The sequence below is a fragment of the Rhynchophorus ferrugineus genome, unplaced genomic scaffold (genome assembly GCF_030347505.1).
Source record: "Rhynchophorus ferrugineus isolate W39M unplaced genomic scaffold, kcgeb_rfMv2 rfM8, whole genome shotgun sequence".
In the NCBI taxonomy this organism is placed as follows: Eukaryota; Metazoa; Arthropoda; class Insecta; order Coleoptera; family Curculionidae; genus Rhynchophorus; species Rhynchophorus ferrugineus.
In genome coordinates, this window is record NW_027472587.1 from 31,756,354 (window position 1) to 31,770,898 (window position 14,545).

At 32.3% G+C, this 14,545-nt stretch overlaps 1 protein-coding gene across 1 annotated transcript; it reads left to right on the forward strand.

The window, feature by feature from the left end:
- The first annotated feature begins 5,198 nt into the window (after positions 1-5,198).
- LOC143201389 (uncharacterized) lies at positions 5,199-14,334 on the forward strand. The gene is made up of 4 exons (XM_076412403.1): positions 5,199-5,228; positions 7,909-8,271; positions 12,655-13,170; positions 13,780-14,334. The coding sequence occupies exons 1-4, from the start codon at positions 5,214-5,216 to the stop codon at positions 14,209-14,211; spliced, it is 1,326 nt and encodes a 441-aa protein (XP_076268518.1). The 5' UTR covers positions 5,199-5,213; the 3' UTR covers positions 14,212-14,334.
- Positions 14,335-14,545: the final 211 nt, after the last annotated feature.

Here is a 14,545-nt window from a genome sequence, read left to right on the forward strand (position 1 = left end):
GGAAATCTGATATTGTTACCAAATGTTTAACACGTTTAAATATAAATCTGATATTGCAGGTAGTACCAAATACTTAACACGTTTAAATATTAGTTTTTTCAAATAGCTTTTTGCCGAAAATTCTAGAAACGTGAAACGAATCAGCTATTTCGTCAAACTTGGAGAGTTTCAGGAACAGAAGTCAGCAAACTGAAAGGACTCCCTAGCTAAGTGTTCAGTGCTTCTACAAAATATTTTCGTGGAAATAAAGTTATTTCATCAATATATGATAACCAATATATAATTGAAAGCCTGATTTTAAAAAGATGATTGGTATAATTTTAACATATTTTACAAATTATAACTTAATTTTATGACTGTATTAATATTTTAGGTATTTTTAAGGTACGTAAGATAAACAGGGAGAATATCATCATAGATTAAGTATTATCAATTTCCTATACCCATATACCAAGTACAGAATGTACAAAGTAGTCCAGAAAAGATAGACACCTTTTTGAAACGCTTGAAAAAAAAACAAAACCAAAAAAAAATCTTGATTATTCAGATGCGAGTTGTATCGCAAACAAGCGACATCAGGCTAAATTTTTCCCACATTTTGTGAAAGTGAATGTAAGCAAAACTAAGGTGATCCCAATCAGAATCAATAGTCGGAAATAAATAATGGAAAAAGAAAGGGATAAAGAAAATTAACAACCCCTGACTATACTAATTTGTTAGGACCCCTGTAAAACCCTCTTAACGTATTAAAATTGATGTCGAAAGAAGGCAACGAAAATCACTTGTCGCATTTCACTAAAAGAACCCAAAAGTTTTTCGTTTATATAATAATGGCCTTACCCGAAAATGGAAAAAGGTCATCGATCAAAATGAAATAGATATTGTTTCATAAAATGGGTTTAGAAATCTAAAAAGAAGAAAATCACTATTACCAATACTATTCTTAATAAGTCATGTATTAATTAGTTATTTTTATTTTGTGATAATGTTCTTATTATTGTGGCTGTTAGATTTTAAAAAATCCCCTTCGAGTCCTCAATTTTTACAGGATATTTATTTAAAACAAAAGTGCCCTAAAAACTACTTCCTACAATGTGTATTGATTAATATCTACACTATTATTTATTAACTAATAAAGTAAAATTTTATAAAATAACTAAAAATTATGTAAACATAAAATTAAATTAAGAAATACTACCTAACCACTTGTTCATATTTTCAAATATCTGCTATATAGTATAATTATAAGTACTATAATTATAAACTTGTAAAAATATGACCATTTTTTATTCTTACCTTTACTATAGTTTCCAACTAAGCTATTTTTCATATTATTTCATATAAAAGTCCCTTTATTTCATAGAGGTCTAGAAAATTAATATTACTAAATTAAACATTTTACTAATAATTTATACCTTATACGAGCATTTTCGTATTGTCTGCTGATAACATTCTTTATTAAGTAACAAATAATTACATAGACTAATAAAAATGCGGGTATGCTGGTATGTCACCAGAAAGATGGGAAAAAATCAATTAGTATACATTTTATTGATTTTTCTCAATAAACGCCTTTTTGAAATGAAAAAATTATCAGTATACATTATACGTTTAGAGTAACTGCATATAATACGACAACTATTACATTTTCGAGGAGTCATGTAACTAGACCTTTCAGCTACTATCGATAGGAAACGAAACTTCCGTATAGAGAAAATTCCACAGCCTGTATTCGTCGATGAGGTCGATCCGAGATGCTGCAGTCGGGTCCCCCGATGACATATTTATTTTGCGGTCGTTTTTATTAAGCTGATTATTGCGCACTGAGAAGCGACAACGGCGTAATTATTGTTTTATTGCCGTTTCTAGTCGTAGTCGTTGGCGCTAATGACAGTTACTATCTGTAGTCACTATTGCGTCAGCTGTTTACTATACGAGGAACTTTTCGTTGATGGCTTATACGGGATAACGCTTATTATTTTCAAACATAGACTACAGAATCTAATCTTGATGTTGACAGTAGAATGCAACTAAATTTGGTGAAAAAATGATCAGTAGAAAATTCATTGAAAATTCAAAAAGATGGCTTAGTTGAGTCAAATTCTTCAAATAGTTTGCTCAACTACTGGTCCCTAATGGTACACGTTTCATAATCAATCGCAGTATTTTATATGGTCAAAGCTTGTAGTTAACTTAATAAGTTATTTTAAGGTTCATCTGAATGTCCCTATATAAAGGACCTACCTAATATAGGGGTAATTTTAAACCCAGGGCGTAATATAAAAATTATATTAAACAAACAATATAAACCAATTGAAAATATTACAGAAATAAAAGCAGGGATTAAAATAATTGATATAACAACTATTTACAAAATATATGGTAAAACAAACGCAAATAAACGTGCGAGATCTTGATATTTAGGCGGTTGGGTGGTATTTTGATATCATACGAAAACCTACATGAGCAACCAATTTTTAATGACAAGGGTGAAATTAAAAATATGCATGAAAAATAACAGGGATTGCTGACTATCGTCGTACTGTCATTTACATACTGACAACTAAAACACGGGTAATTAATTATGCTGGTGGATTATAGTACTAATAAATAATATTATCGATAAATAAATGTACCGAAAAGTACTTATAACAGATGGTATTGTTGATCTCACTAACCGACGATAACAATGGTAGGCAATAACAATGACGGAATAACCAGGATGGTCGACAGTTATCTTAGTATTTATCTTAGCCAATGTAGTAAATAATATTGACGATCATTCATTATCCAAAGGACAATAACGGTAAATAATAGCAATGATAAACTATGCTCCACACCACACGGTACGAAAAGAAGATAACGCATAACGTACCAACTTATACCCTAACACTAACAATAATGGATGTAAAATGATTGCAATTAGTATTAATAGTAGTGGCTAGGTTAAAGCCAAAACCTCAAATAAATAAATAAGCAATACTCTTGCTACTGTGCACTCACTTCTCCAGCTCCAGCTATAATGAACCTGCAGTGCACTCAAAGGAAATAATCAAAGGCCACAAGCTAGATACGCTGCCACCAAGAGCCAGCAGAAATTATTTTCGGTGGCGTGTATATATGCTTCAAATTATCCATAGGTCATAACTATGTTACAGTAACTTCGGCCACTTTGGTGTTAGATTATCGTTTATAAAGTAGTTATAGTTTGTGTTTATAGTTGTAACCATAAAACTATAATCTTCAATTCACCGTAATTTAAAAATGATTGTAAAGATACGAAGATATAAAGATTTAATAAGATAGAGGAGAATCAAATAGAAAAAGATAAATGGATAAATATATAAATAAATAGAGGATAATTAATAGAAATTAATAAATAGAGAATAATAAATAAAACAATAAATAAAAAAATAATAAATAAAGAATAATAAATGGAGATTTAATAAATAATATATGGGAGTTAAAAAGAGAAACTTGGACTACTCTGTGAACAAACTCACCATTTGATGAAACTCAAGTTGGGCGGCGCAAAACGCAGTAAAATCAAGTGAATTAAAAAGAGACAGCGAGTCGGAGCAAATTGTGAAGAAGATGAACATGTTGGCGCTTTATATAATTTATATTATTTTTTAACTGGAAATCTAGTATCACTAGAGTTTGTTAAATCACTAGTTGAGTCTATATTTTCAGTTCCGGAGAACTTTGCTCTGAGGAAAACAAGTGTGGAATGTTGTACATTAGTCTTATTTCAGTCTATTTGACAAACATTTTGAAATAAAGGCAACATGCAATATTTGTCTACATTCTATATTAAGTAGTTCTACAGATCAAATACTCGATACTGATTTCATAGAAGCAATGAAGCCGCGCAGACCCAAATTAACAACTCCATCAAGACTGTTTGTAGATCTTTAAACTATCTCTTTTATTTGATACCTAGATTTTGCCATAAAATCAATCATATCTTTAAAAAAAAATTAAGTACTTCAACTGTCCTATCCATAATGATTTTCAAGACCACATTTTAAAAGTTATAAGTAGTTAATGCAATATTAACAGTGAAGGATTCAAAGTTTACCTTCAATATATCAAAATAAGATAGAACTCTAATAGATCCCATACAATAGATGGCACTAAACAAATACGAAAAATCGAGAAGGCGTTATAGAAAATTTTGATTTTGCCTGGAATGGAGCTCTTTTTTTATTTACACCAATAGTTTTTTTTTTGCTTTTTGTTTAAATATATTTATATTATTTACATTTATGTATATTTGTATATGATTTTATTAAATTTAATTAAATTTGTTTTGTCTTTAAATACTATTGGCCAATAAATGTGACGTAATAAACTAATCACCCGAAATGTCAGACCAATCAAAGCAAAGTATTTTCCTTACAGCTTTCTGCATAACCAAGTTAAACTATTCAATCAAATTCACGTTGTCAGCGCCACCAATGAATGGACTAAATGAAACATTGCCCCACCACTTACCACTGGAGTTACAGACTTCTGACCTTGGTAAAGATAACACATTTGGCAACAACAGCCCACGAAGAAACATCAACAATGTTGCCATACCTGGTAACTATTTATGTTGCTAAGTATTCGCAATTCCACAATTAAAAAAGCAGCAATCCCGCCTAATTCCTTTACATTACCGTCCAAACCTTCCTTACGAAAAATATAATCGACCCAACGTTAAATAATATAAAATATCGAATTACCAGATGGAATCCTAAATACCACAGATATTCGGAACTATTTATGATTTCCTTTGTCTGTACGTATCTTTGTCTGTCTTTTAACAAAAAAATATATAGAGGAAATATAAACAAATTAAACTCGCTTTTAGTTTTCCCAAAATGAATAAACATGAATCCTCGTTATTTTTATAATAATTCTTGAAGTATTTGTGGTACTCTTAAGTTGGTTTTCAGCCTCGATATAATAGCAACTCTATTAACAGTAATTGTTCATCTCGATAAACACGCATCAGTAAAATTCCTGGTAGGAGATAGCGAATTGAGTGATTGATTTCTGATTAACTCTGTCAATATTGACTACTATTGACCTCCAGTTAAAATTTAACTGTACGGGTATCGTTACAGAATCGATTTATATAAAAATATTGACAAATAATTGATTTAATTTCATTTGTTCAACTGTGCATCATTCGTTTTCGTCATTTTAATTGAAATATATGTTCAATGTATAGTATTTTGGTAAGTCTGGACATTTTTACGTCATCGTTGTTGACGTATTTCGTAATAAATAAAAATAATATTTAGTTTTTATATGTCGAAACAGTGCAGTGTTATGCTTTTAGAGTGAAATAGTTAACAGTATTTCCACATATTTAATGGTACTAAACATATTTCTAAGTATTAATAATACACTAATGCAATAATATATTTTTAAATACTATTATTATATATGTACAATGAACGTATTATTTCTTCAACTTATAATCCCAATGTTCTTGTCATTTATTTAATATACTAGAATATTCTGCTATATATATATAGTTTTAGTTATCTAATATCTTATGAGTAGACTCTTACACTCCAGTGTTTTCCATTTTTATTTTATCTCCTTTACATCACTGATTTCCCCACAACATTATATTGCACAACACAAAAAACTTTCAAACCAAACGAAGCTAATATGGAACATAATTTACCGGACATAGAAGCTGAAAATTCGATGATTGAATTAGTCACGCCGAAAGAGTTAACCAAAGTTATTAAAAGTGACATAATCCCAGGAAATCACAAGGCTATTATTTAAGAACAAGAAAATTACTGCAAAAACCACAGCATTTAGATTAGAACATGTCCCAGCCATTTGGAAGATGACGGAAATTATAATGATCCCAAAACCTGGAAAGTCACCAAACGAAATAAAAGTCTATGGACCTATATAACTACTACCAGTAATATCTCACGTTTTTGAAAAACTCCTATTGAAAAAAAAACCGATCACATAGAGGAAAATCCTAATAACAACACACCAGTTTGGGTTTATTAACAAACATTCAACAATTGACCAGGTCCATAGGTGTTAACAGATGTTATAGAAAAAGCCTATGAAAGTAAAAAAGTATGCTCAACTATATTCTTAGATATAGCAGAAGCCTTCGATAATGTTTGGCATAAAGGCCTTGTTCATAAACTAAAGAAAATGTTACCAAAACAAGACACCGAACTACTAAAACCGTACATTACAGTCAAAATTTTTAGAGTTAAACAAAAAGAAGCTTACTCTATACTAAAAGAAACTAAACCAGGTATACCACAAGGAAGTATGCTGGGGCCATGTGCTTTATCTACTCTGCAATTGTGTTATACCACAAATGCAAGATATTACGATGGCTACATTTGCTGATGATACTGCGATTATAACTGTCGGAGACAACAGTGAAGAAACCACACGAAAATTACAGCAGGCAAGTAACAATATAAATAATTGGACACAAGCTTGGAAAATAAAAATTAACGAAAGTAAATCTATGCATGCGCAGTTAACCTACAATCAGACCGTACAAGCAGCAGTAACATTAAATAATACTATTGTAGCGACCTTGAGCATGTCGAATTTTACATCATGGAATAACGGTCTACAAAATACCCAGAAATATAATCCCAGATGTTGAACACGGGCGGGGTGCCAACTGGAACCCGACAACGAATAGCTGGCGGCAACCCCGAGACGTTTATCTGGGATATGATTGAAGGGTATTTCGGTCATTCTGTGCTCAACCCTCGTTTGGTTTAGACGTGCCACCATCGACTGCCCAAGCCTCGTCAACAGATAACTCCGCTGCCATCCGTTTCATTATTTGTATTTTTTATATTGTTTTTATATTGCCAATAAATAACGGTCACATAATGTAAACACCACTGTTTCATTTCGTTTTACCTCCATTCACCGAGCCACATCATTTACCCTAAACTATCATTCCATATAGCAACAACGCTAAATATCTCAGAATAAATCTTGATGCAAAACTTCGCTGGAAGGAACATATAAACAAGAAAAGAAAAGGACTGGAACTGAAATATAGGAAAATGTATTGGCTAGTTGGAAGAAAATCACAATTATCAGTACATAATAAATTGCTTAATAGCAGTTTATTATGTTTTTACTTATATAATAAATACTGAAATCTGTATGGACAAACGGAGTTCAATTATGGGGATGTTCTGCATAGAGTAATATAAACAAAATACAAATTTTTCAGAACCAAGTCCAGTATTTTGGGCGCACCCATATAATACAGCACTGACTACCTACATCAAAACCTTCAGATACCCACTGCCAGTCAAAAATCAAGAGAACTGTAAGGGAATATGAAGAAAGACCCTATTCTCATGAGAAGATTGAAGTATTTCAACTTTTGGATACCACCAGAGCAGGACACAGACTCAAAAGAATCAAGCCATCTGATCTTGTGTAGTGTTGTGTAGTGTCAAAGTCGTGTAAAGTAAACAATAGAGCAGTGACATTATATATAAATATTATTTCACCAGAGAGTGAGATAGTTATATACCCAGTTATATACCTAGATTTAAGTTATCATAAAGACAAATTATAGGTTAGTCGAAAGCGTCTAGTAACAATGTAATAATTAAATAATAAAAAACTTACTAACTTTAAAAAATAAATTCTTTAAAAAATTTAGAAAACGGTCAAAATTAATTGCAAACATATGCAAATAATATTGACACAAAACGTATATATAAAAACGTATATAGTGACACCACTGCTTTTTTCTCTCCCAATTTAGTCAACACTCTATTTCTCTAGATATTGTTAACTGGTTTAATGCGTCTAATAAAATTCTAATCAAGCACCGCCCGTTTTTTAATAGCTCGCAATGGTTCTCAATACCGTTTTAATTAGGATCATAGCGGCAACAGACCAACTCCATCGCTCCAGACCATCGAATCCACAGCCCGAGACGGCATGGCCAGCGGCAGCGAACTCGATACGGAAACCCTGCTGAACGATCTGCACAAATGGGTCAGTGCCGAAACGCTCAGGAAGAAGAACATCGAGAAATATGACCTGAAAGTTTACGGGGCCGACGAGAAGGCCGAACATTACGGCAGCGATATAGCGTTCGTGGATATAACAGCGGAAAATTTCGACGGCGACAAGAGGGAGTACAGTCTGGTCATCAAGTATGGTCAGATGATGAAGGCGCTGAGAGATAAACTACCAATAAGGGATGGATTCGAACGTGAAATCGATATTTACACTAAGGTAAGAGAGCATGATTTTATTGCACTTGAATTTTTTAATATGTATGATAACAGGTCAATTGAAAAGTGCTCGGCCAACCATAGTAAAACACATTTTTTTAACAAAATTAATTATTTAATTCAACATAATTACCATCAAGGGTGATACACTGATTATAGCGATCCTAGCGACTTTTCAATGCCTTTTTATAGTACGATTTGTCCTTCCTTGTCCTAATTCATGGATATTTGCCATCATGTTCACTGACTTGTGACACGGTGCATTGTCTTGACGAAGCAGCACTTTCCTTTTTCTTCAAATGAGGCCATTTTTCGGTAATTTCGCCCTTCAAACGGTCTAGTAGCGTTGCGTAATAGTCGCTGTTGATAGTCCTTCCTTTTTCAAGGTTGTCAATTAAAATTATTCTGTTGAGTGTTGCGTTTCTCCACGCTTTGGAGCGGGTTCATCAAGTACAGTCCACTCGGATGACTGTCGATTGGACATCGGAGTGAAGTGATGGAGCCATGTTTCATTCATTGTCACATATCGACGGAAACACTCGGGATTATTACGCTTGATCATCTTCAAACACTGCTCCGAATCATCAACTCGTCGTTGTTTTTGGTCAAAAGTGAGCTCGCGAGGCACCCACTTTGCAGATAGGTGTCTCATACCCAAACATTCATGATGATTTCATGATTCATGATGTACGCATGATGTGACACATGTCACATTCATGATGTTCATGATGTTCACGTTATTCAAAATAATTTTGTGGATGTTTTAAACGTTTTCGTCGGTAACAACCGATTTTGGGCGTTGCGTTCACCGTCTTAGGTACTCATTTTACCACGTCTAAGCTTAGCATACCATTCGCTGATGGTTGATTTTCCTGGACCAGTGTCCGGAAACTCCGCATCAAGTCAAATTTTGCTTCAACTGTATTTTTTCCCTTCAAAAGCATTATTTTATCAACACGCCAAATTCCTTTTTATCCATTCTTTTCACATTAACAAAAGTTGCTTCACTCAAAATGCTATAATTCACAAACTAATGATTCAACAGCTGTCAAATTTATATACGCATCTTTTGAGGATTAGGGCTATCTAAAAAACGTATCGATTTAAATCTACTAGCGCCATCTATGTGTCAGGCTGGGTACTTTCCAATTGTCCTGTTATATGCATTAGAATGATATTAGTGAAAATACATAAAAATAATAATTTAATAAATAATAAAATAGTAAAATAAAATAATAATAGTTTTAAAATCACAACGTACATATTCAATGATACACACTTTGGGCTTAACGTCTACTATTTGCATCAGAGTCACTGCCGATTTTTTCGAAAAAAAAAACTATATAATATTTTATTTTGTACATCTTGCAAATTTTTCAGGGAATTTACGAGTGCCATTCCAAAAATTGTTTGTCATTTGAGCAAAACCATTCATGGTGCCAGTTACTACGGGTCTAACTTCTTCGAAATTGTGCTGCTCGACAAAGCGAATGTTCCATTGATGCGGAAAGTTGACAGTCGGATAGGGAAAGGTCTGGGGAGTACGGCAGATTTGATAATATGTCCCATCCAAGTGCTTTTAATGAATCCGTAAAATCATTTAAATGTGTCTTCTAGCCCATTCTGGAAGTTTTTCGATCAAATGCATAGTTCAACTTGATCATTTGTTATCAGTAGCGATCACTATTAACTGTCTCACCAGGTTTCAACCGTTACTTAAAACACCACGCCACTCTAGTCCTACCAAACACAGAGTATGGTCTTGCGACCATATCGATTTGGCCTTGAAGTCGATTGACCAGCTTTGCTAGGTGACTGGACCAGAAAATTGGTGTGTCATCCATTTTCCCATCTTTTGTATATTCTCCTCGTAATTGGTCGCTAATCGTTTCTTATGTCACATTTAACGCTTCTGACAATTGTTTTTGAATTTTAATTGGGTCTTAATCCAATAACTCTTGCAGTTTCGCATTTTCAAATTTTTTCGATTTATGAGAACGTTCTTTGTCTTACGTACTTTGAAGTCACACTATTGAATGAATTTGAATCTTGTGTATTTTCGAAACCACGCTTACAATGAGCAAACGATGATTTTAAATATTTTGGTTAATTAAGAAAATTAATGCGTGTCAAAATGCACGTCTTCAGGCACGAAACTTGATATTTTCGAAAAAGTATAAATCTGTGATAATATTAATTTCGCAAAATATAACATATATAGTTTTGAAGCTTAAAATCCAAGTTGTCATATATTTTGTTGTTTTATATTTATATTTTTCAAATACAAATTTATTTGTAAATTCATACTTATTTTTAATATTATAATTATAATTTCTAAAGCAGTAAATTATGTATACTATCACAAATGATGCTGTCATGATCCCACTTACGCAATTTACGCATAATGTTGCAGAAGTGATATAACAATTGTTTTTCCACTTTTGTACATATTCAAAATCTAATCTCTTGTATCCAAACCATTTTCTTCTAATTTGCATTCACTTAGAAGATAAATTCTTAATGTAGAAAAATAGACGATAGGTTTTCATAGCCGATAATTCGTAACAATGGAACATTTTATTCCATCTTATCTAATAGACTTAGGAATCCACTCTATAAATTTACATTATTTGACTTCAATTAAGGTTGTTTGCCTTGCAAATACTAGAAGTCAGTTTAATTAAAGTTGTTTAATGGTTGTATTTAGTTTCTATATCCAAATCAGCGAGCAATTGAAGACACTACACCTATATAATATATATGGTGTTCATCTCTCTAGCAGCAAAACGATACCGTGTCGAAATAACATTATTTTCCCTCCTTTCGAATCCTTTTCATCGATTATAAATGTCTGATTATAGTTGATTTATCAATTGCTATAAATGTCTGAAAATGTGTTGGGAGTTTGAACCAAGTTATTGTCCAAAAATTCTATTTGTATCTTCAAACATTTTGCTCATATATTGTCATATCTGATTATCACTTGTATCAAAATCACCACTTAAATTGTTGAGACCAATACCAACGGAGCCTGACGAAGTGCTTGATGAAGTGTAGAATATCAACATAAAGTAATTTGTGGCTCTAGAAAGTTTATAACTCAATAATACGAAATAAGTAACTCTTATTTTGTACCTTTTTATAGGATTTCTTCAAAGCATCTTGATAATGACGTTACTAACTGATGATCATGTTATCATATATATTTTGAATATTCTTTGAGCTATGTTCCTTTTAAACAGGTTATAGTGCAACTTCATTGTATAAGTATTTTATACTGAACTAACTTTTTCCAAAGAGACTTCAACGAAATTACTGAAAATTATGGTTACCTTTGAAATTTAGTTTGAAGTTTACACCATCTGAGAATCCACATAGCATTGTAAGTAGTGTTGAATATTTAATATTTATTGCCACTTCATTTGTAGCCAGTGAACCATCAATTCCAATGAAGATGATCCAAAATTAATTAGTGGTTAATTGATATTGATACGTAAACTAATAGGAAAACTGATTATAGGCGTATCAAGCGCTTATTTATATTGATATATATGATATATAATACTCATGAAAAATACTTTGTAAAAACAATAATATATATAAAACACCTTAATAACTACAGTTTAATTCTGCAATACTGATTCAGGGTCGAATATTCGAGTTTTTTGTACTTAAATGATGCGTCAAACATTATTTATTTAAGTAAAATTATTTATTTAATTCAAAAAATTATTTTTTTAAGTAAAAGTTTACAAAAAAGACTAGTACAATACCGAAAACATTAAAATCCGAATAACCAATATCAGTCAGAAGAGAGGAAAGTGATAATTGGTTAATTTAGGCACCCAAAATTTTCATTTCGAAAGCGCATAAGGGCTTCAAAGGGATATAAATTATCATTACACCATATCTTGCTCAAAGAGATAAGCTCCGAACCTATAAAATTAATTGGTGCAACAGTCAGAGTATGCAGTGTGGCTGTCAAAATGTAATAAAATACAAAAATGTAGTAACAAAAATAAATAAAGTAAAAAAATAGTAATAAAGGCGCAACTGGAGTATAAATAATTCTAGATTCAAGCACCAGAAACTTATTTCCATGATTATCGGCCGTAAAAAATTAATAACCAAATAATACTAAGTAGTACACTGTTAATTTACGTAGAAAAATGTCAAATCCATCGAATTTAATAGTCAGATTAAATTTTTTAATACAAATAAAATCAATTTCATCAATAGACATCGTTGATTAACTTAAATACAAACGCCTAATATAATATCATCATATTATACCACTGTAGTAAAAAAGACAATAGCATTTTTGAAATAAAACGCGACCCAAATATAATAATCAATAATATTAAATTATTGAAATATTCTGCAGGTAGTACCGGCATTCCATCGATTTCAACAAGAAAAGAACTTACCCGTCTTCAATTCCATCCCAAAATGTTTCCTTTCAAAGTTCACAGCAACCGAAGAAGTGATCATCCTCGAGAACCTCAAACGAGCCGGCTTCAGCATACACAAGCGACAAATACCCATGGATTTGAACCATATGAAGTTCGTCCTGCGAGCGTATGCCGAATGGCACGCTCTATCATTCGCCTTTAAACACCAGAAAAAGGACGAGTTCGAGTCCATCACGCACACCTGGATCAATAATCCGATGAAGGACTTCGTGTGTAGTGGTCCAGGAAAGTTGATCAATGTCGGTCAAAAAAACGTCTACAATATCTTGAGGAACCTCAACGAAATTGATCTGCTGAATGAGTACAGATCGAGGACTGGCGACAAGGATTTTGTTGCCATTTTAGTGGATTTGTTGAACAACGATGAGCCCCAGTCTGTTATCTTGCACGGAGATTGTTGGAACAGCAATTTCCTGTTTAAATACGAGGTAGGTACTTCTTAATAAAAAGAACAAGAACAAGTTATTTTAAATGACCTTAAATTAACATTATCTAGTAACAAGTGTAGATTTATACTCTTAAGAAAGTTTTTGATTAAAAATTTTGCTAAAAGTTATAAAAATCTGTATGGTCTATCCTTGTTGTGAAACAAGATAACACGTTTCCAACTGTTTGGTCAGTTGTGAGAAGCTCGTGATGAACAAATTATTACACATTACCCACTCAAACACTTAGCACCATATTTATTTGTCTCAATAAGGCATTATCAAGCTTCACTGGGCACTCACGACAAACTTTTTAACAAATTATTATGATACATGATCATCTTTCCACAAGAATCCTTTTAAGATTTTCACTGTTAACTGCTGGGCTGTCTTAATGTAAGGTAAAAGAAAACAAAGAAATCGAGCTTTACAGAACAAATTACACACTGTAGAAGAATAAATATAATTAAACCATTGTTGAAGCAACTATATGTAACTAAAGATAATGTAATTCACTACAAAATAGTAAATATTTCCTATATATTTAGAAAAAAACTATTGAAATTTAGTATTATTAATGATATTAATGACATAAATATTAATTGCTTTTAGGACGATGATACCGAACACGAAAATTGTACGAAAGTAGCTCTTCTGGACTTCCAAATGTCCTCCATCAACAGCCCGGTGTTTGATCTCAGCCAGTTCATCTATTCGTGTACCAGCGAAGAAGGACTGTCCCAATTCGATCTAATGCTGGACTTCTATTATGACCACTTCGCAAATTACTTATTAGAGCTGAGCACCGATCCCAGCATCTTCACGAGGTCTGATTTAACCGCACACTGGAAGAAATACGCCATCTATGGTGCTCTTCTATGTCCCATGATACTTATGTTTGTTCTGGTCGATAAGAACAACACGCCAGAATTCGATAAAGATAATTATCAGGATGTTTTAAACACTTCGGTTCAGAAAGATGAATACAGATCGAGAGTGGTGGCGGTAGCCAGACATTTCGTTGAACATTTTGAAGCCCTCTAATCTATTAATTGTGTCATTTGAATAACCAACTTTTATATAAGCCCTGAAAAGTCTTTTGTAGATAGTGTTTTATTTTAATTATTTGTTATGTATCATTTTAGATAATAAAATATTTTAACTAGTTATGATCGTATTCTCTGCACCTCAATAACCTTGAGTTTAAACTTACGTTAAGGGATGTCGCGGGTGCAGATGCAGAATAGTGCTTTTTCTTCAATTTTTTCATATAATATTCGTCATTTTTAATTGATAATATTTAATGGTAATTTTAATCACTACATAGTATAAAACAAAGTCGCCTTTTCTGTCCCTATAGCCTTATGCGCGCTTAAAT